Consider the following 26360-nt stretch of genomic DNA (forward strand, 5'->3'; position numbering starts at 1 on the left):
AGAAGAGACCAACTCGTGTAAGACATTTAAGACTTCAGTACAAAATAGATAACTCAACATGTAAAGGAGGTCCACTTCGCCACTCTGAAACAGCCAACTATGTCTAAAGTCTAAAGTCCTTTTTAGCATTTTGATTTTGTTAAATTTCAGCAGATGTATGGTTCACTCATGAAGAGAGTGAGTCTCCCGTGCCTGTCCACTTATGTTTTTTAATCCCTGCCAAATCAGTTGCATTGTTGGTAGGCAAAGAAAAAAAGCTCCATTGACTGAGGACATACGTTTCGAAAATGAAAAGGTCCCTGTTAATTTATGTGAACTTTAAGTTGATGTCAGTATTGTTCGTCAGTGGTATACACTAAGCCAAATAAAATAGAAATAATCTTTATGTGCCCTCATTTTTCAAACTTTAACTCACACTATCCAGGGAAACCTTATTTACACTGAAACAATATTAACAGGTTTGTTCACAAATCTGCTTCAAGCACATTGCTTGAAAGTCAAACTGTAAGTTAAGCATGAAAATGCTAAACACCCACACAATGCAAAAATGAAATACAATTAAAAAAATCCGCAGGAATAGACAATGGGCCCTGATGCAAGACAGGAAAACGGACCCCTTGATCAGAGGTTGGGTAGTGAAAGACACTACACTACAGTCATAACTGTGATGCAGTGGTCCTTCAAACTACAGAGCCCAGTGCCACTGTAACTGCTGCACGAATGACAACAATACCACTGATGTACCGTAAGTCAGTGGCATCAGACTCCAAGTGGAAAAGCAAAGTTTAACCAGGGTAACCTTACACAGGGGCAAGATTAGATTTTATAGACCGGATTCTAAGATAAGCTGATAAAAGAACATGTCTAGGTAGGCCTCATTTACCCTTATCCATCCTCACAAAGTCTGCGTTGCATAAGAACACTGGTGGACAGGTTGCTGAATCAATGGAAGCTTTGAGTCTCCTCTTTTATCAAAGGTTATAACCTCTGAGGTCATGATCAGCTTCACGATTGTAACAAATGACTCATGGGCACTAACATTTTAGATATGTCGTTTTCGCTTACAGTATAATTTGTCCTGCAGCACTACCTACAAAACTGGATCGCTGCTCAAAACATGGACACCATTTAGTAACTAGTTTTGTAATTCATGCAAAAAAAATAAAACTGGGTCATTAGTAACCAACAGCAGCTAATATTCTATTCCCTCTGTTAACTATTACAAGCCCATTATAAGCACAATGTAGAAGTGCTAAAGTGAACTCTTAGTGACATATGTAGTAAGTACCTTCCTACTAATTATCAAACACATATAGTTCCTGGTTTTTGGTCGACTTCCTTGCTAATCATATCTAGAAGGTTGTGAAAATGTGGATGAAACTGTTCTACGTACCAAACATTACAGACAACTGCAAAGAGAGGCAGCACATGAACAATGAAATCATATTTCTCTAACTTGTCAACTTCTTGGCTTAATACACGTGATCAAGAATTTAGCTGATAAGTCAGTATACTTAATTTCAAACAAAATAAAGAATTAAACTTGTCAGGAACATTCTATTAGAAAGTCTTCACCTCTGTATTACATTTGTAACTTTGCATATTCTAAGCAAAAGCAGTCTAAGCAACTACTCTTAGGAACTGCACTTTTATGTCCTTTATGTCTGCTTTACCTTGTATTCAGCTTATCTTGCTGTACTTTGATTTCTTTCTCACTTGGATGCCCACTGTGTATCAACTGGCGAGAAATCTGGTTTACAACAGCCACTCGGGATGCCTGGTTGTTCATTTCAGGCTCTAAGCTTTCAAATCTGGAATTAGTTGGAAACAAAAAAGTAACATTAAACAACTGGTGAAATCTTCAGCTATAAGTGAGACCTAGGTACTGAAACATGTCACTTGTTTACCTGTGCTGTATAACTTCAAGATCTTCCAGTTTCTCTGGAATCTGCATATTATTCAGCCACTGCTCCTTCTCATCAATCCAAAGCTCACAAGCGTCTGCTTCACTGAACATCTTGTACAAAGCAAGAGCATCCTGCAAAGCTTGCTTACGAAGTCGTGTCAGCTCAGCAACCTCCTTGAACCTCTCCTCAATGCCTGACAATCTGCCCTGCACGTCTGGTGAATCAACATGCTCTGCTGGAAGAGCTTGAGCTTGTTCATGTAGTGAGTCAATAATTGCTCGATAGCTTGCAATCTCTTCGGCAACGTCTTTGTGTTTTTTGACCAGAGACTGAGTGGAATATTCATCATGGCCAACATCATTGCTGGATACAATTTTGAGGATGTCCAACATCCAAGCATCAATATCATCTGCATCTGCTTGGAATTGATGAAGGCTGGCGGCCTCCTTTAGATGTTTCTTCCTGATGGCAGAGAGCTGCTCAAGACTGGCCCACTGTTCCTCAATGTCATTGATTCTTTCTCTAATTTTCTCAGATCCAAAATGGTCCTCTTTAATCATTTCTTCACCTTCTCTAATAGTTTGCCTAAAATTACCACTGCGCCCACTCATTTCATCCTCAAATGCATTATGTTTGCTGAGAAGACGGACCACACTGGTTAAGTCCCTGCCATAATCATCCGATGACAGGATCTGTTCTTTTTCACGTATCCAGCCCTCTTCCTCTGCCATTTCCCAGAAGAATTTCCAAAGGCGCCTTGACTCCTCTAAACGAGCACGACGTTCCGCTGCCAGCTGACACAACTCTTGATAACAAAACTCCATGTGAGCCACACGATCGCGTATAACTTGAGGGTCACAAGGCTTGTAACCTATCAAGATAAACAAAAATATGTTTAGGTGGAAAACAGGAGAAATAGAATTTGGAAATCTTTTTTTTAAAATGTACAAAGGGCACAGCTTGTCAGCCTTCCATGAATATTGCTCTAAACATAGGGAATTATACCACCATGAACCTACATAACATTCATTTATGTTCTCTGAAGAAAAGGACTCTGACACATCAGGAAACCAACTTTCATTTATTCTTCACCATAAGCACTTTCATACATATATTTTTCCTAAAAATAATACCATGGCTGTCAACACTGTGCACCAAAATTGGGCATAATGCATCAACCACTGCAAAAAACACTGTATAAATAACAAAGAGTAATATTATTTTCAATGATTTGTCTTTCGCAATGCAGTGCACATTAGTAGACAAACATCAAAATTGTTTCATTAAATAAACAATAAAAGGAAATATTTACCATATAACTCTCATAATGACCAGGGGTTCCAGATTTATGCAATCAACTATATGAAGATGATCGTTAAACATCCAAGAACTAAATTAACTTTCTTTTTTTTTTTACACAAAATTTGTCCACAAAAATGAGTGACTACCAGAAATAACACAGGCTCATATGAACAATTAATCAAACCAACCATAAAATCAATGAAATAATATTATACCAGGCACTGATAGACATTTCTAATGCAGGCCACATATACTTAGTGATTTTTAATATCACAGTGTGCTCTGTAGGGGACGCTGGAAGTATGGAGACTACTAACCACTTTCATTCCTAGACTAGTAAATGACCTAGTAATTGTGCCAATTTTACACCAGTATTTCTACTAGATATTTATGTAAAAGAAATTAGAAAATAGCTTCATTAAGGACGTTGATGGTAACTTTAATAGAAACATCTCACACTAAAAATAATGATAATCAGATTTAATTAGGCAGGCATGCCTCTGTTAATATTCAAGGACAAATTAATATGTGGAGTTCACAGGTCTCATTGAATATTTTGTTCATGTTTTGGTCTAACCATTTCAAGAGGAATTTACTTATTTTCCTCTGACAAAAATGTCAATTGTAAACAGATAATCTTAACAAGCTCATAAATCTATTCATGATACTAGTTCAATTTTAATCGGTCAGATATAAACGGATCTAGTGTTTATTTCTCATCTCTGGTGTGATCAGCTAGTTTTTTTTTTCCCCACAGAAAATGTCATTATAAGATGCCATTTATTTAAGTTCATTTCTCTAGATGCACCCCAGCATTAATTGCAATGGTAGGACAGATTAAGCTAAATTATTGTCAGCAGATATTAAAAAACCTCGTAGAAAGCAGGTGTACTCAGAACTTTGAGCAGATTTAATGCATGATTTTCTTCAGATAAATATATGATAATCTGGAATATCACTGGCATTACGGAAAATATTGAGAAATGCAACAGCACCCGTGAACCTTTTGTATAATTAGAAGGAAATATTAGACACCCAGGATCCCAAAGTAATATAACTTTAAAACCCCTTTGAAGCCCTCCTGTGTATGGTCATCCCTTGCAGGGGTGCTACATGAACTTCAAACCACAATAGGGAACCCAGAAAACAAAGGAAAGTAAAAAACCATCGAAGCAAGCACCAACACACAAAGACAAACCCAGATGGCCACAGGTGTCCCATAACCCACAGGGACACCAGCGGGTCTGTGAATCGGGGTTGTGCTTGCGGCTTCTACTGATCACTGCAGTGAAAGCTAGCATGGCAGTAGCAAACCTAGTAATTTGTTAGGTGATGTAGGCTCCAAAGGGGCAACTTAATATCTACTTTTCAGGTCAAGATGTCATCATCCACTCTTACTTAATCTGGATATACTTATTTTGTGTCAGCTACTGTCAACACACACATACTTCTAGAAGTTTACCTTTTTCTTTGGATGAGCAGAGACTACACCTGTTATATCTCTGTGATAGCCAATAAAAGTGGTTGCCAGTGTGACATCCACCATACTGATGAATGAACTTTACCTTCTCCTTCCATAGCAAATTTCTGGGCAGAAGCATTGACACCTCGCACACGTTCTGCCTGAATTGCAATGTCTGCCTCAACCAACGCATGTTTCTGTAGCAGGTCTTCCACTCCCAAGAGATGCTTTCCATAGTCCTGAGACAACAGCAGCACCTGAACATGAATGAGAACCTCATTAAACAAGAGGAGAGCCACACTGATTCGAAAAGACACCAGCAAATGCACAGGCTTCAGCTTCACTTCAGAAATGGCTTTAAAACATACTCCTAACACAACCTTTCTTATAAGTTCAAACTAAATTTACTATGTGCTTGTCTCTAATCAACTGTCCAGAGAACTGCACACACATCACTTGCATAGCTCTGATGCTGTCATTTCCTGAAGCATATTCTTATCAAAGGACCATTCCAATCACCTTTGAGAAGAAGATTCAGTTTTAAGCAGGTTAGAATTTTTCACAATGCTGTCTGCTGACTCACAGCTTTTATCTACTGCACTGCATGGCATTTAGAACAGTATTCATCCCATTAACTGTGGAGTTTTTGTATACATCAATGCCCCAATGTCAAAGCCGAGCTATTGTAAACAAAGATTTAATTCTGTGCACAATGGAATTATGAAGGGTCAAACCAGTTACTGTCTAAAGGGTTCAGCCTAGCAGCTACTGAAAGTGCATGGAAAGTGTAACATGCATGTTACCTGCATATACATAACTAAAGTGGTGTTACCTACCATATAGATTGTGTGTGCCTCTAATTAGAGGGCCAGCATATGCACCAAAAGACAGTGGTCACCGACAAAGGGAATATGGGTTGTGTGTGTGCAGACAAATATGAATTGTAAGTATTTTTTTTACCGCTTTTGTTAATTCCACTTTCTACATGTTTAAAAATGCCTCCCTCAAAGACGATACTCTGATGACCCTGTTTTCTACTGAGTCTGCTTGCCGACAACAGACAATGGGGCACAAATAAATGCAGCATCATTCTTACACAGAGAGAATGTGGCTTAGCAGCTAGACGAAATGCAAGCCAGTTGTTACCTTTCTGCATGGGCACCAACAAGCTACATATTCCAGAATGGTGATGCAAGGTAATAATGGTAATAAAGACCGTGCTTAAGAAGCCTAGAGTTTAGACAGCAGTCTTTGCAAAACATAAGCACTGTTCAGGTATGTTGATCGAAGCAACATTTTTTGCAAGAACCATGGTGTGGGGAAAGAAAAGGAAAGCTTTCAACGATCAAAATAAACTATCTTGTATGGTGTATCTTATATTTCAAAAAGAAAGATTCAATATCAAAATATGCAGGAAAAGGCTGAATGGATGGGTGAGGATGGTCCCACATTTGACAAACCGTCAACACATTTTATCTTCACAGTACTCACCTTCATTTCATCCATCCAATCCATAATGTAGAGCATTTCCTGGAAAACTTTCTGCAAGCCAAGGTTCATTTCCAGTCGCTGTCTTCGTGCCCTAAGTAACTCCAGTAGGTATTCCCAAAGGCGGATGACATTGTCTTTCCTTGCAGTAATCCGCTTGATGTCATGATAGTTCTCTGCTTCCAGTTCTCTGGCCACAGCAACCACTGCTTGTACGCGCTCCTCGTACGCTGCAATATCCGTTTCAATTGCTTCGTGTTTTTTGGTAGCAGCTTCCACTGCTGGTAGGTCAAAACCAAAATTGTCCTACAATAGCAATTAGGAAACCCATCATATATGTGTCTTGTGCAAAAAGGAAAAAAAAGCCTGCAAAAACTGAAACTTTCACAAATGCATGCATTACAAGGCAACTGCAATTTGAAACTCTATGAACTTCCCTTTGCTCATGACTGAAAAATGTTCTGATACAATTGCTTAAAAAACAATGAGAACTTCTATACAACACAAATCAAACATAAAACTGGTAACATTACTACCCTACATGCTATGTGACTGTTATAATATAGTATTTCTACATGTGATGGAAAAAGTCTGAAACAACCACCTGAGAAACTAGTCGCTGATTTTCACTGAGCCACGTTTCCCTCATAGCTGCCTTGCGATCGAACCTGCGTGCCAGCTGTTCCAGTTTCTCTTGCCTTATGAGCTCATTTCGCAGTGCCAGTTCACGTTCATGTTCTGCTTTTTCCAGTCTTTCCCAGGCCTGAGGAGGACAAAATATTTTGTTTACATCCATCTCTGCGTCGTTTAAACTACATAGCTAGGCTATTGAAAAAACTTACCCCAGTAAGTTTTATTAAGGTATTATTCAATGAGCACTAACATATTTGGGTACACATTTGGCAAAATTAAGTCCTAAATACAAATATATATTATTGGATTTGGCTTCAAACGCAGACAGAGATAAAGTTAGGTGTTGGGTGTTGAAGGTGCATACCACCATTACGCTGACCCAGGTGCCCAAATGTGGGATGACGTCACATCTTATGGTACTGAGTTCAGGAAAGAAAAGCTCACAGTTTGGCTTGTCAAGCCATCTTACTTTCACTGTTCCCCCCCCAAGAATACTATGCGATTTTTGTACATTAGAATGGGTGAGGGTCCACATTGTCGGGTCCAGAGCAGATAGTGATTTTCAACCAGGGATTGCGGATGATATTTTGGGAACACCAATGTGTGGGTGGTTATTGTTGGTTGACAGATTTTGTATACAAACACACACACACATATATATATATATATGTATATATATATATATATGAGTGAGTTCATAAATGTCTATAATCATCCAGTATCCTGCGCTTATTTCAACCACTAGTATATCTGGGTTGGTGAAGAAGATAGTTTGAAGGGCGAGTGGACTACTTTAGTCCAGTGGTCTGGTGCAGCAATGCAGTTCTACTATGTTTGCTAATTAAGGAACAAAAGACTGAGAATCTCGATTTTACTATGCATAGCTCAAAGTGGCTCCTAAAGTAATGCTTTAACATCTATAGTTATTATATAGACATGTTCAAAATGTGTACCCTTAGCATTTAAAGTATTTAATGTATTTCTAGTAATCCAATGTCACACGTATCGGATGAGATGGATATGGGACACTTTCAGAAGAGGACTGCCTAACACCAAAGTTATGGGAGAGGGCAATACAGCACTCACTGGATGCAATATAATAAGTACAGACCAGTACACAGTTAAGAAATGAAGTGCAAACAAACAAGGTAAACAAATAAAAGTTTGTAAATGCTCCAAACAAGGCATGAAAATAAGTCACTATTTAGCCAGAATCCAGATGTCTAGGAGCAGGGAATAAATAGCTAGTGGACGTAGTTCAAGAAAGAGTGCATAAGTGCTTCCAAATACCGATTCATCAGAACAAACAATTTTCAACATTACGGACAGCAGCAAAGAACCCACCTTGTTTATGTCTGAGATGAGTTTGCCCTCGCGTGGCATATACACTTTTTGATTATTCGCCCTCATTTTACTTTGAATTGTGAAAAGCAGCACCTCTAAGTTTCCTTTTTCTGTAAATCTGCGTAAGTAAAATCAGAATCTTAAATTAGAATAGTATTTTTCAACGTGAGGCAATACATCTTTAAAAGTAGAAACATGGTCTATAAGCAGATGAGTGAAACAACTCTAACTGGTTCGGAACCTATACATTTTGGGGAAAAAACACTTTTATAATTGGCCTTTATATATATAGAACATACAACCGAGTGCCACCTTCCACAAGACTCTGGCTCGGGTCAGACAACATAACATGAAAACAGCAAGATTCCTCAGAGTGGGGGATAGATTCATGAGGACAAATTATTCACTCTTTCTCCAACAGCATATGCTATATTATTAATACACAAAAATGTGTAAAATTAATAGAACATGTGCACCAGTGGGACGTTTCAGCTGGAATATATTTACGATACTGAATTAAGGACACCTCTTCTTTCAGTGATCTAGGAGCATTAAGTGTATATAACATGGCCCATCACATAGAAAGGTTAATTATTTCTACACTCTCATTTATTTACCTATATTTATTATCCCTCCAAATACTGCAGCAGCATCAGCCACCGCTCAACTCACAGTATGTTCTACTCTACAAAAGGAGCTATAGCCACAATATTTCACTTGGTTGCATATTTACCACCTCTTCCCAAAACACACATATTGTTAAACAGATTTATGAATGTACTTTTTTATATAGTGTCAAATCAAGTCTACAGTAATTGAATCACTTTTTTATAGATCAGAGCATCCTGGGGAACGACCTGGGACACAGTGGGAGGAGAACTAAAAAAGAACAGATCATAACACGGGAGACCAGGCGACAAACAATTAATATGTAATTTAACCGAAGATGTTTCTAGAGCCTAGAAGTGTGACCGCTCTCATTCTGTTGACATGCCTAGACAGAAGTTCAGATTGGAGGATTTCAACAGAAAAAAAACAGGCTTTTCTGTTATTCAGCATGGAGGATCTCCGACAGATAAAACACAGGTGTAACATCGGAAGGATGAGTCTCTTCACATCCAAGTAAGTTGTGTAAACAGAGACGGTTTGTTTAAGCAGAAGCTAATGCCGTACCAACATCTCACTCATCCAGCTCCAAATTCAGGCCTATAGTTTCTCTGCTGATGAGGGGATCAACCCCGAAACACGTGTCCAGAGATGTTTTTTCGATATAGGCCTGAATTTTGAAAAGACTGAAAGGAATTCGCTGTGAGTTGCTGAATTTCGATTTTCCTAAATTAACCTGGTGGGAGTGCGCTTTCACAGAGAGGACGCTTTTGTTTAAAATAAATCACCGGCTGGTCCAGCCGGGAAAGCAGCACCACTGTGTTCTGAGCATGTCGGTGTGACTAAAATGGATTGTCACACTTCGAGCAGCAGGTTGGAATATATGCAGCTAATTTGAAAATTCACGTCGAATTCGCCTACTAAGGAATTGTATTCTTTTCATGATTGTGTCTGGCTCCAGCAACCCACTTTGGGTGCAACTACAAATGCGCAGGACTACCGTAACCAGCATGCACTTGGGCTGGTACTTGAATATATTAATCAGGTGCTTGTAATTGAATTTGCTGAACGAGCCAGGTATGTGGTCTTTAAAAGGAATGAGAGTCTAGAACACATCCAGCAATGGCTGCACCTACGAGGGTGATATATTTTTTAGTTTCTCTGCTGATGAGGGGATCAACCCCGAAACACGTGTCCAGAGATGTTTTTTCGATATAGGCCTGAATTTTGAAAAGACTGAAAGGAATTCGCTGTGAGTTGCTGAATTTCGATTTTCCTAAATTAACCTGGTGGGAGTGCGCTTTCACAGAGAGGACGCTTTTGTTTAAAATATATATATATATATATATATATATATATATATACACACACACACACACACACACATATATGGAAAATGGCATGATCCGCTGCAGAGTCACATGCTATGCATACGTCTGCCATCTAGTGTTGGGCTCGGAGTGTTACAAGTTGTTTTTCTTCGAAGAAGTCTTTTCGAGTCACGAGATCGAGGGACTCCTCCCATTTCGGCTCCATTGCGCATGGGCGTCGACTCCATCTTAGATTGCTTTCCCCGCAGAGGGTGAGGTAGGAGTTGTGTATTATAGTAATAGTGCCCATGCAATGGAGTGAATATGTATGTACATAATGTAGTTTAAAGTGATATATTTACAAATTTACAAATGTTCAAGATCAACTTCGAAACGGCTACAGGCTGCCGGGGAGGCGGGTGGGCGCATGTGAATCTGCAGCGACTAATGCCACGAACAGATGTACACTGGGTAAGTGACATTTTCGGTTCGATGGCATGTGTAGCTGCAGATACACATGCTTTGCATAGACTAGTAAGCAGTTATCTCCCCAAAAGCGGTGGTTCAGCCTGTAGGAGTTGAAGTTGTTTGAAACAATGTTCGTAGTACTTCTTGGCCTACTGTGGCTTGTTGTGCCGTTAACACATCCACGCAGTAGTGTTTGGTAAATGTATGAGGCGTAGACCATGTGGCTGCCTTACATATTTCAGTCATTGGAATATTTCCTAGAAAGGCCATGGTAGCACCTTTCTTTCTAGTCGAGTGTGCCTTTGGTGTAATAGGCAGTTCTCTTTTTGCTTTGAGATAACAAGTTTGAATGCACTTAACTATCCATCTAGCAATGTCTTGTTTTGAAATTGGATTTCCTGTATGAGGTTTTTGGAAAGCAATAAATAATTGTTTTGTTTTCCGAATTTGTTTTGTTCTGTCAATGCAGTACAATAACGCTCTTTTGATGTCTAATGTATGTAGTGCTCTTTCAGCTACCGAATCTGGCTGTGGGAAGAACACTGGTAGTTCTACTGTTTGATTCAAGTGGAACGGTGATATGACTTTTGGTAAGAATTTAGGATTTGTTCGTAAGACTACCTTATGCTTGTGTATCTGAATAAATGGTTCTTGTATGGTAAATGCTTGTATCTCACTTACTCTTCTTAGAGATGTGATAGCAATTAGAAATGCAACTTTCCATGTTAAGTATTGCATTTCACATGAGTGCATAGGTTCGAAAGGTGGACCCATGAGTTGAGTTAAGACAATGTTGAGGTTCCACGAAGGAACTGGTGGTGTTCTTGGTGGTATAATTCTCCTCAGGCCTTCCATAAACGCTTTTATGACTGGTATCCTAAATAATGAAGTTGAGTGCGTAAATTGCAGATAAGCTGAAATTGCGGTAAGATGTATTTTAACGGATGAAAAAGCTAGCTTTGACTTTTGCAAATGTAGTAAGTAGCTTACAATGTCTTTAGCAGGTGCGTGTAATGGCTGGATTTGATTATTATGGCAATAACAAACAAATCTTTTCCACTTATTTGCATAGCAATGTCTAGTGGTTGGTTTCCTAGCTTGTTTTATGACCTCCATACATTCCTGTGTAAGGTCTAAGTGTCCGAATTCTAAGATTTCAGGAGCCAAATTGCTAGATTCAGCGATGCTGGATTTGGGATTCTGATCTGTTGTTTGTGTTGAGTTAACAGGTCTGGTTTGTTTGGTAGTCTGACATGAGGCACTACTGAGAGGTCTAGTAGTGTTGTGTACCAAGGTTGTCTTGCCCAAGTTGGTGCTATTAGTCTGAGTTTGAGTTTGTTTTGACTCAATTTGTTTACAAGATATGGAAGGAGTGGGAGAGGGGGAAAAGCGTATGCTAATATCCCTGACCAACTCATCCATAACGCATTGCCCTGAGACTGATCCTATGGGTATCTGGATGCGAAGTTTTGGCATTTTGCGTTTTCTTTTGTTGCAAATAGGTCTATTTGTGGTGTTCCCCATCTTTGGAAGTAAGAGTTTAGTATTTGGGGGTGAATCTCCCATTCGTGGATCTGTTGGTGATCCCGAGAAAGATTGTCTGCTAACTGATTCTGAATCCCTGGAATAAACTGTGCTATTAGGCGAATGTGGTTGTGAATCGCCCAATGCCATATTCTCTGTGCCAGGAGACACAACTGTGTTGAGTGTGTTCCTCCCTGTTTGTTCAGATAATACATCTTTGTCATGTTGTCTGTTTTGACAAGGATGTGTTTGTGGCTTATTATGGGTTGAAATGCTTTTAACGCTAGAAATACTGCCAATAGTTCTAAGTGATTTATGTGAAACTGTCTTTGCTGAGTGTCCCATTGTCCCTGGATGCTGTGTTGATTGAGGTGTGCTCCCCACCGTATCATGGAGGCATCTGTAGTTATTACGTATTGAGGCACTGGGTCTTGGAAAGGCCGCCCTTGGTTTAAATTTATATTGTTCCACCATAGAAGCGAGGTGTATGTTTGGCGGTCTATCAACACTAGATCTAGAAGTTGACCCTGTGCCTGTGACCATTGTGATGCTAGGCACTGTTGTAAGGGCCGCATGTGCAGTCTGGCATTTGGGACAATGGCTATGCATGAGGACATCATGCCTAGTAGTTTCATCACCATCTTGACCTGTATTCTTTGTTTTGGATACATGGCCTGTATTACATTGTGAAATGCTTGTACCCTTTGTGGACTTGGAGTGGCAACCCCTTTTGTTGTGTTGATTGTCGCCCCTAAGTATTGCTGTGTTTGACACGGCTGAAGGTGTGACTTTGTGTAGTTTATTGAGAAACCTAGTTTGTGGAGGGTTTCGATGACATACTTTGTGTGTTGTGAACACCGTTCTTGCGTGTTGGTTTTGATTAACCAATCGTCTAGGTACGGGAACACGTGTATTTGCTGTCTTCTGATATGCGCAGCTACTACTGCTAGGCATTTTGTAAAAACTCTTGGCGCAGTTGTTATCCCAAATGGCAACACTTTGAATTGGTAATGTACCCCTTGGAATACAAACCTTAGGTACTTTCTGTGTGAAGGATGTATCGGTACATGGAAGTATGCATCCTTTAGGTCTAGTGCTGTCATGTAGTCTTGTTGTTACGTCCTGTAATGTCACCATATGAAAGTGATCTGATTTGATGTAGGTATTTAACGTTCTGAGATCTAATATAGGTCTTAGAGTTTTGTCCTTTTTGGGTATGAGAAAGTACAGAGAGTAAACTCCTGTTCCTTTCTGATGAATTGGTACTAATTCTATTGCTTCTTTTTGTAATAACGCTTGGACTTCCAGTTGTAGAAGATCCATGTGTTGTTTTGACATAGTGTGTTTTCGGTGGGCCATTTGGAGGGAAATTGAGAAATTCTATGCAATAACCATGCTGGATAATTGCTAGGACCCAAGTATCTGTTGTTATTTCCTCCCATTGTTTGTAGAACTTGGTTAGCCTCCCCCCCACAGGTGTTATGTGTTGGGGATTTGTGACGTGTAAGTCACTGCTTGTTTTGTGGAGTTTTGGGACTTTGGAAATTCCCTCTACTTTTTTGGAACTGTCCCCCTCTATATTGTCCCCGAAAACTTCCCCGCTGATATTGGCTCTGATAAGTGGGCCTTGTTTGTGAGGTTGTGGGTTCCGTGCTTTGTCCTCAAAACCCCCCTCGAAACTGTGTTTTACGAAATGTGCCTCGGCTCTGTGGGGAGTAGAGTGTGCCCATGGCTTTGGCCGTATCAGTGTCCTTTTTAAGCTTTTTGATGGCAGTGCCCACCTCCGGCCCAAACAACTGCTGTCCGTTAAATGGCATATTCAGCACAGCTTGTTGTATTTCCGGCTTGAATCCTGATGTACGCAGCCATGCATGTCTCCTTATTGTCACTGCTGTGTTCACAGTTCTAGCAGCTGTGTCTGCTGCATCCATTGCTGACCGTATCTGATTGTTTGAGATACTCTGTCCTTCTTCCACCACTTGCTGTGCTCTCTTTTGGAACTCCTTGGGGAAATGTTCTATAAAGTGTTGCATTTCGGCCCAATGAGCCCTATCGTATCTGGCCAACAAAGCCTGTGAGTTTGCAATACGCCACTGGTTTGCTGCCTGTGCCGCCACCCTTTTCCCTGCCGCGTCGAATTTACGACTCTCTTTATCTGGAGGTGGTGCATCTCCTGAAGTGTGCGAGTTCGCCCTCTTGCGAGCTGCCCCTACTACCACTGAGTCCGGTGTTAACTGTTGTGTGATGTACACGGGGTCTGTTGGTGGCGGTTTATATTTTTTCTCCGCTCGGAGTAATGGCCCTTCCTTTTACAGGCTCCTCAAACACTTGTTTGGAGTGTTTTAGCATTCCAGGTAGCATGGGGAGACTCTGGTACTGGCTGTGTGTGGACGACAGTGTATTAAATAGAAAGTCGTCTTCAATTGGCTCTGCATGCAGGCTGACATTATGAAACGCCGCTGCCCTTGACACCACCTGTGCGTAGGCTGTACTATCTTCTGGTGGTGACGGTTTAGCTGGATAACAGTCAGGACTGTTATCTGACACTGGCGCATCATAAAGATCCCACGTGTCTGGATCATCCTGACTCATCCCTGTATGAGTTGGGGATTGCATCATTGGTGGAGTGGCTACCGGTGATGGCTGCGGAGAGCGTTGTGGAGACGGTGGCAGGGTTACTTGTTTAGCCACCTTTGCCTGTGGCTGCTTGTCTTTCTCCTGGAAGGCAAGTTTGCGTTTCATCCAAATCGGAGGGAGGGTGCTGATCTTCCCCGTTTCCTTTGGGATGTGGAGCCTTCTTTGGGTGTAGTCTGGCTCCATTGTCTCCAGTTCCTGTCCAAATCTATGTGTTTTCATTTGTGAGGACAGGCCTTGTTCCCCTGTCTAGGAACTTGATTTCGGTTCCGAGGCCGGATGTTTCGGCATCAAAACCTTTTCGGCTGCTTTTTTCGGTTCCGACGACACTTTTTTGCTCTTCGGCGTACAGATTTCTTGGTGCCGACTTGGTTCGGTGCCGCTGTCTCGGTGCCGAGATTGCTCTGACCCGGCATCTCGGGGTCGAGTCTGCTCTGACCCGGTGTCTCGGGGTTGAGTCTGCTCTGACCCGGTATCTCGACCGGAGTCGGATGACTTCGACACATGCAAGCCCTTTTTCGGTGCAGATGCCCGGTCACCTATTTTTCGGGTTAAGCCATGGCCTGTTGGCGGTGGCGTCCCCTGGGCTTTACTGGTTTTTAAGTGAGTCTTGTGTATCGACGTCTTACTCACGGTTTTCGGCGTCTGTTCAGGATCGACCTCTTCCGAGTCCAAATCCTCGATGGAGAAGGCTTCCTCTTCTTCCTCCATGTGTTTTAGTCCTGTCGGCACCGACGCCATCTGTAATCTTCTTCCTCTTCGGTCCCTTAAAGTCTTTCTGGACCGAAATGCTCGACAGGCCTCACAGGTATTCTCTTTGTGTTCTGGCGACAAACACAAATTACAGACCAGATGCTGATCTGTGTAAGGATACTTGTTGTGGCATTCGGGGCAGAAGCGGAATGGGGTCCGTTCCATTAGCCTTGAAGACGCACGCGGTCGGGCCGACCAGGCCCCGGCGGGGAATCGAAAACCCCGAAGGGTAGCCGGAGCTCTTTTGAATTCGGTGTCGATCTGTTGTAGCTAACCCGATACCGAACGCAAACAATACCGTCGAATTTTCCGAGTTTTTCACTAACTTTCCGAACCGAAGCGCGGAGCGAAAAGGAACACGTCCGAACCCGATGGCGAAATGAAAACAATCCAAGATGGAGTCGACGTCCATGTGCAATGGAGCCGAAATGGGAGGAGTCCCTCGATCTCGTGACTCGAAAAGACTTCTTCGAAGAAAAACAACTTGTAACACTCCGAGCCCAACACTAGATGGCGGGATGTGCAAAAGATGATACTACTTTAGGAAGAAATGTAGGGTTAGTTCGTAGTACGACTTTGTGTTTATGTACTTGTATGAACGGTTCTTCAATAGTAAAAGCTTGAATTTCACTAACTCTTCGCAATGATGTAATTGCGACTAGGAAGGCAACCTTCCATGTTAAGAATTGCATTTGACATGAGTGCATAGGTTCAAATGGTGGGCCCATAAGTCGCGTAAGCACTATGTTTAGATTCCACGAAGGAACTGGAGGTGTTCTGGGTGGGATGATGCATTTTAAACCTTCCACAAAGGCTTTGATAACAGGAACTCTAAATAAAGAGCTGTGCTGTATATTTTGCAAATATGCTAAAATTGCAGTGAGATGTATTTTTATGAAAGAGCATGCTAAATTAGATTTTTATAAATGAAGTAAATAGCATACAATATCTTGTATTGATGCTGAAAGAGGGTCAATTTGTTTAGATTGACAGTAATATACAAATCTTTTCCATTTGTTGGCATAGTACTGTCTGGTAGTGGGTTTTCTTGCTTGCTTAATTACTTCCATACATTCAGTTGGTAGTTGTAAATACCCAAATTTGATGACCTCAGGAGCCAAATACCTAGATTGAGTGTGTTGGGATTTGGGTGCCTGATCTGCCCTTTGTTATTTGTCAACAGATCTGGTCTGTTTGGGAGTTTGGAGTGTGGTGCTACTGACAGGTCTAGTAGTGTTGTGTACCACCGTTGACGTGCCCACATTGGTGCTATGAGTATCAGATTGAGCGTGTTTTGACGCAGTTTGTTGACTAGAAATGGAATGAGTGGGAGAAGGGGAACAGAGTAAGCAAATATCCCTGACCAACTGATCCACAGAGCATTGCCCTTGGATGGGGGATGTGGGTCTCTGGATGCAAAGTTTTGGCATTTTGCGCTTTCGCTGGTGGCGAACAGATCTATGTCTGGTGTTCCCCGCTGATGAAAGTATTTTTTAAGTACTTGAGGGTGAATCTCCCACTTGTGTGTCTGTTGATGATTTCTGCTGAGAACATCTGCTAATTGGTTGTGTATCCGTGGAATGTACTGTGCTACCCAGGTGAATTTGGTTGTGTATTGCCCATTTCCAAATTTTTTGAGTTAGGAGGGAGCGTTGGGCCGAATGTGTCCCTCCTTGTTTGTTTAGATAATACATGGTGGTCATGTTGTCTGTTTTGATCAAGACATTTTTGTGAATAAGGAGAGGCTGAAAAGCTTTGAGTGCTAGGGAGACAGCTAAGTGATTTATATGTAGCTGTTTGTGTTGGGCATCCCATTGTCCTTGAATGTTGTGATTGTTGAGGCGAGCTCCCCAGCCAATCATTGATGCATCTGTTGAAAGTATGGTCTGAGGCACAGGGTCTTGAAATGGCCACCCTTTGTTTAGATTTGTGGAATTCCACCACTGAAGGGACATGTATGTTTGGAGGTCTATCAACACTAGGTCTTGAAGTTGACCCTGTGCTTGTGACCATTGTTGTGCAAGGCACTGTTGCAAGGGCCGCATGTTTAGTCTTGCGTGTGGAACAATTGCAATACACAATGCCATCATGCCTAATACTTTTATCACCAGTTTGACAGCGTACTGTTGACCTGTCTGTATTTGTGCCAATATATTGTGAAAAGTTTGTATTCTTTGCGTATTTGGACTTGCAAGCGCTTTTTGAGTATTTAGTATTGCCCCTAAATACTGTTGAATTTGCGAAGGTTGTAGTTGTGACTTTTGGTAGTTCATGGAGAACCCTAGCGTGTGCAGGGTTTGTATTACATAATGCGCATGGTTTTGACACTGTGTATGACTGTTTGATTTTATTAGCCAATCGTATAGACATGAATGTGTTGTCTTCTTAGGTAGGCTGCGACTACCGCCAGGCATTTTGTGAATACCATTGGAGCTGTTGTTATTCCAAAGGGTAACACTTTGAACTGATAATGCTTTCCTTGAATGACAAACCTGAGATATTTTCTGTGCGCAGGATAGATGGGTATGTGAAAATACGCATCTTTGAGGTCTAATGTTGCCATGACATTGTGTTGCTGAAGTAGTGGGATAACATCCTGTAGTGTTACCATATGAAAGTGTTCTGACAGGATGTAAAGATTGAGGGTTCTGAGATCTAATATTGGCCTTAAGGTTCAATCTTTTTTGGGAATGAGGAAATACAGTGAGTAAACTCCCATCCCTATTTGATTTTGTGGCATGGCTTCTATTGCTTGTTTGATTAATAGAGATTTGACTTCTTCCTGCAACAGAGTGATATGGTCTGTGGATAACTTGTGTGGTTTTGGTGGAATGTTTGGTGGAGTTTGTATCAATTCCAGGCAATAGCCATTGCAGATAATTGATAATACCCAGCTGTCTGTGGTAATGTTTAGATAATTGTTGTGGAACTTTTGCAGTCTTCCTCCCACAGGGGAGGTGTGAATTGGAAAGGAATGGCAGAAGTCACTGTTTACTTTGTTGTGAGGCTTGTTTTGGTGTTTGATATTTTCCCCTGCCTCTGGGGTACTGGCCACTATAAGTGCTTTTGAAAGCACCTCGTTGGTATTGAGGTTGGTAGGCCGGCTTTGGCTGTGACGTGGATGCCTTGGCAGTTTGGGCTTTAAATCCACCTCTAAATTGGGGTTTACGAAAGGATCCCCTGTATTGTGTGGTATACAGTGCACCAAAGGCTTTTGCGGTGTCTGAATCCTTTCTCATATTTTCAATAGCAGTGTCCACTTCTGGGCTGAAAACCAGTTTTTGGTTGAATGGAATATTCAACACTGCCTGTTGGATTTCAGGTTTGAATCCTGAAGACCTAAGCCATGCAGGTCTCCTTATGGTTACAGCAGTGCTGATGGTACTGGCTGCTGTATCTGCAGAGTCTAGGGCTGACCTAATTTGATTGTTAGTGATGACTTGCCCTTCCTCTACTATCTGTTGTGCCCTTTTTTGCTGTTCCTTGGGGAGATGCTGGATTAGATCTTTCATCTCGTCCCAGTGGGCTCTGTCATATCTAGCCAACAATGCCTGTGAGTTGGCTATTCTCCATTGGTTGGCTGCCTGAGATGCCACCCTTTTCCCTGCAGCATGAAAGTTCCTACTCTCTTTGTCTGGTGGGGGTGCATCACCTGACAACTGTGAACTTGCTCTCTTCCTGGCAGCGCTTACAACTACTGAGTCTGGAGGTAGTTGTTGGGTAATATAGACAGGATCAGAAGGAGGTGGCTTATATTTTTTCTCCACTCTAGGAGTAATTATCCTTGCCTTTACTGGCTCTTTAAATATCTGGTCAGCATGTTTTAGCATGCCGTGGAGCATAGGAAGCAACTGATATGTTGCATGCGTGGACGAGAGTGTATTAAATAAGAAATCATCCTCTAATGGCTCAGTATGTATGGTGACATTGTGACATGTTGCCGCCCTAGCTATCACTTAAGTATAGCCTGTACTATCCTCTGGTAGTGAGGGCTTAGAGGGATAGCAATCTGGGTTATTGTCTGGAATGGGGTCTGGATCATAAAGATCCCATGGATCCATATTGTCCTGCAGCGAATCAAATGAGTGTGATGGTGACTGCATAGGTGTATGACTGGTAGGAGGAGAGATATGTAAATGTGGAGAGCGAGGAGGAGACTGAGGAGAAAATTGAGGAGTTGGAGGTCTCTCTTTTGCTTTTGGCACTTTAGTTGGAGGCTGTGTAGTGTCCAATTCCTCCTGAAAGGCTAATTTCCTCTTTGGTTTTGGAGGAGGTGCAGTTAAACTTCTGCCAGTTTCTTTATGGATATGAATCCTGGCTTGCCTTTCATCCATTGCTTCTAGTTGTGAGTCCTCCTCAGTAGCTTTGTGGCTTTCTTTAAGTGCTTGTGAAAGTCCATGCTCCTCAGTATAAATAGGTTTTTTCGGCTCCGAAGCTGGCTTTTTGGGTATTGAAAAAGATGGGGTGGAAGACGGTCTCGGCTCCGAAAATGATTTTCGAGATTTAGACTCAGAAGAGAGGTGTTTGCTCGGTGCGGAGACGGAGCTTCGGCTCGAGTCCGATGGCTTCGGATGGGTGGCCTTTTTCGGTGCCGAGCTGGTGGGTTGGTCACCGAGCGTTTTCTTTCGGGTCGAGCCATGGCCTTCCGGCAGTGGCGTTCATAAGGCCTTATGTTTGGGCTTAGATGACACAGAGGCAGGCGTACTCACGTGCAATCCTGCAGTGACCGGTCTGTCCTCCTAGGAATCCTGGTCAGAGATGGATCCTCGAACAGAGACTGTGGTCTGCATGACTTCTTCCTCTTCGATGTCGAGATGTTCAGTGCTCTTTGATGCCATCTAGAGTCTCCGTGCTCTTCTGTCTCGGAGCGTCTTTTTCGACGGAAGGATCTGAAGACCTTGCAATTTTTTTCCCGATGGTCGGGGGAAAGGCAGAGATTACAGACGAGGTGTGTTGGTCCGAATAAGGGAATTTAGCGTGGCACTGAGGGCAGAATCAGGATGCAGTCTGATCAATGAGGCTTCCACGCGGTCGGCCCGACGAGGCCAGAGTTGGGGGTGCGCGCGCCCTGAAGGATGAGTAAAAATGTTTGTTTCGACGGTACGGAAGTGTCGATCAAAGGTGTAACGTGATCGAAAACAATACCGACGAGAAATGAAGAGTTTTCCCGATTTGAACTATCGGAGAGAAAGGAAACAATCTGTTCGTGGCATGAGTCGCTGCAGATTCACATGCTGTGCACATCCCGCCATCTAGTTTTGGTCTCGGAGTGTTACAAGTTGTTATTCTTCGAAGAAGTCATTTCGAGTCACGAGATCGAGGGACTCCTCCCCTTTCGGCTCCATTGCGCATGGGCGTCGACTCCATCTTAGATTGTTTTCCCCGCAGAGGGTGAGGTAGGAGTTGTGTATTATAGTAATAGTGCCCATGCAATGGAGTGAATATGTATGTACATAATGTAGTTTAAAGTGTTATATTTACAAATGTTCAAGATCAACTTCGAAACGGCTACAGGCTCCCGGGGAGGCGGGTGGGCGCATGTGAATCTGCAGCGACTCATGCCACGAACAGATGTACACTGGGTAAGTGACATTTTCCGTTCGATGGCATGTGTAGCTGCAGATACACATGCTGTGCATAGACTAGTAAGCAGTTATCTCCCCAAAAGCGGTGGTTCAGCATGTAGGAGTTGAAGTTGTTTGAAACAAAGTTCATAATACTGCTTGGCCTACTGTGGCTTGTTGTGCTGTTAACACATCCACACAGTAGTGTTTGGTAAACGTATGAGGCGTAGACCATGTGGCTGCCTTACATATTTCAGTCATAGGAATATTTCCTAGAAAGGCCATGGTAGCACCTTTCTTTCTAGTCGAGTGTGCCTTTGGTGTAATAGGCAGTTCTCTTTTTGCTTTGAGATAGCAAGTTTGAATGCATTTAACTATCCATCTAGCAATGCCTTGTTTGGAAATCGGATTTCCTGCATGAGGTTTTTGGAAAGCAACAAATAATTGTTTTGTTTTCCGAATTTGTTTTGTTCTGTCAATGTAGTACATTAACGCTCTTTTGATGTCTAATGTATGTAGTGCTCTTTCAGCTACAGAATCTGGCTGTGGGAAGAACACTGGTAATTCTACTGTTTGATTCAAGTGGAACGGTGATATGACTTTTGGTAAAAATTTTGGATTTGTCCGTAGAACTACTTTATGCTTATGTATTTGAATAAATGGTTCTTGTATGGTAAATGCTTGAATCTCACTTACTCTTCTTAGAGATGTGATGGCAATTAGAAATGCAATTTTCCATGTAAAGTATTGCATTTCACAAGAGTGCATGGGCTCAAAAGGTGGACCCATGAGTCGTGTTAAGACAATGTTGAGGTTCCATGAAGGAACTGGTGGTGTTCTTGGTGGTATAATTCTCTTTAGGCCTTCCATTTTATGACTGGTATCCTAAATAATGAAGTTGAGTGCGTAATTTGCAGGTAAGCTGAAATTGCGGTAAGATGTATCTTAATGGAAGAAAAAGCTAGCTTTGACTTTTGCAAATGTAGTAAGTATCTTACGATGTCTTTGGCAGATGCGTGTAAGGGTTGAATTTGATTATTATGGCAGTAATAAACAAATCTTTTCCACTTATTGCATAGCAATGTCTAGTGGTAGGTTTCCTAGCTTGTTTTATGACTTCCATACATTCCTGTGTAAGTTCTAAGTGTCCGAACTCTAGGACTTCAGGAGCCAAATTGCTAGATTCAGCGATGCTGGATTTGGGTGTCTGATTTGTTGTTTGTGTTGAGTTAACAGATCTGGTCTGTTTGTTAATTTGACATGAGGCACTACTGAGAGGTCTAGTAGTGTTGTGTACCAAGGTTGTCTTGCCCAAGTTGGCGCTATTAGTATGAATTTGAGTTTGTTTTGACTCAACTTGTTTATCAGATATGGAAGGAGTGGGAGAGGGGGAAAAGCGTATGCCAATATCCCTGACCAACTCATCCATAAAGCATTGCCCTGAGACTGGTCTTGTGGGTACCTGGATGCGAAGTTTCGGCATTTTGCGTTTTCTTTTGTTGCAAATAGATCTATTTGTGGTGTTCCCCAACTTTGGAAGTAAGTGTTCAGTATTTGGAGGTGAATCTCCCATTCGTGGATCTGTTGGTGATCCCGAGAGAGATTGTCTGCTAACTGATTCTGAATCCCTGGAATAAATTGTGCTATTAGGCGAATGTGGTTGTGAATCGCCCAATGCCATATTCTCTGTGCCAGGAGACACAACTGTGTTGAGTGTGTCCCTCCCTGTTTGTTTAGGTAATACATCGTTGTCATGTTGTCTGTTTTGACAAGAATGTGTTTGTGGCTTATTATGGGTTGAAATGCCTTTAGCGCTAGAAATACTGCCAATAGTTCTAAGTGATTTATGTGAAACTGTTTTTGCTGAGTGTCCCATTGTCCCTGGATGCTGTGTTGATTGAGGTGTGCTCCCCACCCTATCATGGAGGCAACTGTGGTTATTACATATTGTGGCACTGGGTCTTGGAAAGGCCGCCCTTGGTTTAAATTTCTACTGTTCCACCATTGAAGCGAGGTGTATGTTTGGCGGTCTATCAACACTAGATCTAGAAGTTGACCCTGTGCCTGTGACCATTGTGATGCTAGGCACTGTTGTAAGGGCCACATGTGTAACCTTGCGTTTGGGACAATGGCTATGCATGAGGACATCATGCCTAGGAGTTTCATCACCATTTTGACTTGTATTCTTTGTTTTGGATACATGGCCTTTATTACATTGTGAAATGTTTGTACCCTTTGTGGGCTTGGAGTGGCAATCCCTTTTGCTGTGTTGATTGTCGCCCCTAAGTATTGCTGTGTTTGACATGGCTGAAGGTGTGACTGTGTAGTTGATTGAGAAACCTAGTTTGTGGAGGGTTTCTATGACAAACTTTGTGTGTTGTGAACACCGTTCTAGCGTGTTGGTTTTGATTAACCAATCGTCTAGGTACGGGAACACATGTATTTGCTGCCTTCTGATATGTGCAGCTACGACTGCTAGGCATTTTGTAAAAACTCTTGGCGCAGTTGTTATTCCGAATGGCAACATCTTGAATTGGTAATCTACCCCTTGGAATACAAACCTTAAGTACTTCCTGTGTGAAGGATGTATCGGCATATGGAAATATGCATCCTTTAGGTCTAGTGTTGTCATGTAGTCTTGTTTGAGCAGTGGGATTACGTCCTGTAATGTCACCATGTGAAAGTGATCTGATTTGATGTAGGTATTTAATGTTCTGAGATCTAATATAGGTCTTAGAGTCTTGTCCTTTTTGGGTATGAGAAAGTACAGAGAGTAAACTCCTGTTCCTTTCTGTTGAATTGGTACTAATTCCATTGCTCCTTTTTGTAGCAACGCTTGGACCTCCAGTCCTAGAAGAGCCATGTGTTCTTTTGACATATTGTGTGTTTTCGGTGGGACGTTTGGAGGGAATTTGAGAAATTCTATGCAATAACCATGCTGGATAATTGCTAGGACCCAAGTGTCTGTTGTTATTTCCTCCCAATGTTTGTAAAACTTGGTTAGTCTCCCCCCCACAGGTGTTATGTGTTGGGAATTGGTGACGTGGAAGTCACTGCTTGTTTTGAGGAGTTTTGGGACTTTGGAACTTCCCTCTACTTTTTTGGAATTGTCCCCCTCTATATTGCCCCCGAAAACTTCCCCGCTGATATTGGCTTTGATAAGTGGGCCTTGCTTGTGAGGTTGTGGCTTCTGTGGTTTGACCTCGAAACCCCCCCTCTAAATTGTGTCTTGCGAAATGTGCCTCTGCTCTGTGGGGAGTAGAGTGCGCCCATGGCTTTTGCCGTATCAGTGTCTTTTTTAAGTTTCTCAATAGCAGTGACCACCTCCGGCCCAAACAACTGCTGTTCATTAAAAGGCATATTCAGCACGGCTTGTTGTATTTCCGACTTGAATCCTGACGTACGCAACCATGCGTGTCTTCTTATTGTTACTGCAGTATTTACAGTCCTAGCAGCTGTATCTGCTGCATCCATTGCTGACCGTATCTGATTATTTGGGATACTTTGTCCTTCCTCCACCACTTGTTGTGCCCTTTTCTGGAACTCTTTGGGTAAGTGTTCTATGAAATGCTGCATTTCGTCCCAATGAGCTCTATCATATCTTGCCAGAAGTGCTTGTGAATTGGCAATGCGCCATTGGTTTTGCTACTTGTGCTGCAACCCTTTTCCCTGCAGTGTCGAATTTGCGACCCTCCTTGTCTGGAGGTGGAGCGTCTCCCGAGGTGTGAGAGTTTGCTCTCTTGCGAGCTGCCCCTACAACCAGAGTCTGGTGTTAACTGCTGTGTAATATAAACAGGGTCTGTTGGCGGTGGCTTGTACTTTTTCTCCACCCTTGGAGTTATTGCCCTGCCTTTCACAGGATCCTGAAATACTTGTTTGGAGTGTTTTAGCATTCCAGGGAGCATAGGTAAACTTTGGTATTGGCTATGAGTAGAGGATAGTGTATTAAACAAAAAATCATCTTCAATCGGTTCTGCATGCAAGGTGGCGTTATGAAAAGCAGCTGCCCTTGAGACCACCTGCGTGTAGGATGTACTGTCCTCAGGTGGCGACGATCTCGCAGGGTAACAGTCTGGGCTGTTATCTGATACAGGGGCATCATAAAGGTCCCATGCGTCGGGATCATCTTGACTCATTGCAGTATGAGTCGGGGATTGTATCAATGGTGGAGTGGCTACCGGTGATGTGTGTATTGATGGTGGTGGAGATGGTGGCGGAGTTGTTTGTCTTGCCACCTTTGCCTGTGGCTGCTTGTCCTTTTCTTGAAAGGCAAGTCTTCTTTTCATTTTAATTGGGGGAAGAGTGCTTATCTTCCCTGTGTCCTTTTGAATGTGGAGCCTCCTTTGAGTGTAGTCTGGCTCCATTGATTCAAGTTCTTGTCCGAACTTATGTCCTTGCATTTGGGAGGACAACCCCTGTTCCTCTGTGTAGGAACCTGTTTTCGGTTCCGAGGCTGGGTGTTTCGGAATCGAAACCTTTTCGGTCGCCTTTTTTGGGCTCCGACGAAACCTTCTTTATTTTCGGCGTCGTGGTGTCTCGGTGCCGACCCATTTCGGTGCCACTGTCTCGATGCCGAACTTGCTCGGAGCCGCTGTCTCGGGCCCGAGATTGCTGTGTGCCGGTATCTCGACCGGAGTCGGATGACTTCGACACAAGCGTGCCCTTTTTCGGTGCCGATGATCGGTCACCTATTTTTCGGGTTAAGCCATGGCCTGTTGGCGGTGGCGTCCTGTAGGAAGTTGGCTCTGTATGCACTATTTCAAAGTAAGGAATAGTATGCACAGAGTCCAAGGGTTCCCCTTAGAGGTAAGATAGTGGCAAAAAGAGATAATACTAATGCTCTATTTTGTGGTAGTGTGGTCGAGCAGTAGGCTTATCCAAGGAGTAGTGTTAAGCATTTGTTGTACATACACAGACAATAAATGAGGTACACACACTCAGAGACAAATCCAGCCAATAGGTTTTGTTATAGAAAAATATATTTTCTTAGTTTATTTTAAGAACCACAGGTTCAAATTTTACATGTAATATCTCATTTGAAAGGTATTGCAGGTAAGTACTCTAGGAACTTTGAATCATTACTTTAGCATGTATACTTTTTACATAAAACACAATAAGCTGTTTTAAAAGTGGACACAGTGCAATTTTCACAGTTCCTGGGGGAGGTAAGTTTTTGTTAGTTTTGTCAGGTAAGTAAATCACTTACAAGTCTCAGGTTTGGGTCCAAGGTAGCCCACCGTTGGGGGTTCAGAGCAACCCCAAAGTTATCACACCAGCAGCTCAGGGCCGGTCAGGTGCAAAGGTCAAAGAGGTGCCCAAAACACATAGGCTTCAATGGAGAGAAGGGGGTGCTCCGGTTCCAGTC

The 26360-nt window shown here is 42.3% G+C and overlaps 1 protein-coding gene across 4 annotated transcripts in view; it reads right to left on the bottom strand.

Annotated features, from left to right (window-relative positions):
• Window positions 1-26360, bottom strand: part of SPTBN1 (spectrin beta, non-erythrocytic 1) — a 502311-nt gene that overhangs the window by 181214 nt on the left and 294737 nt on the right. For all 4 annotated transcript variants that reach the window (XM_069234188.1, XM_069234189.1, XM_069234190.1 and 1 more), the window contains 6 exons: window positions 8137-8254; window positions 6764-6922; window positions 6163-6465; window positions 4775-4928; window positions 1908-2778; window positions 1674-1811 (listed from right to left, as the gene is read on the bottom strand). In XM_069234188.1, the coding sequence (XP_069090289.1) occupies window positions 1674-1811; window positions 1908-2778; window positions 4775-4928; window positions 6163-6465; window positions 6764-6922; window positions 8137-8254 (1743 nt within the window). The remainder of the gene's footprint in view (window positions 1-1673; window positions 1812-1907; window positions 2779-4774; window positions 4929-6162; window positions 6466-6763; window positions 6923-8136; window positions 8255-26360) is intronic.

Source organism: Pleurodeles waltl, chromosome 5 (assembly GCF_031143425.1).
Source record: "Pleurodeles waltl isolate 20211129_DDA chromosome 5, aPleWal1.hap1.20221129, whole genome shotgun sequence".
NCBI classification, from domain to species: Eukaryota; Metazoa; Chordata; class Amphibia; order Caudata; family Salamandridae; genus Pleurodeles; species Pleurodeles waltl.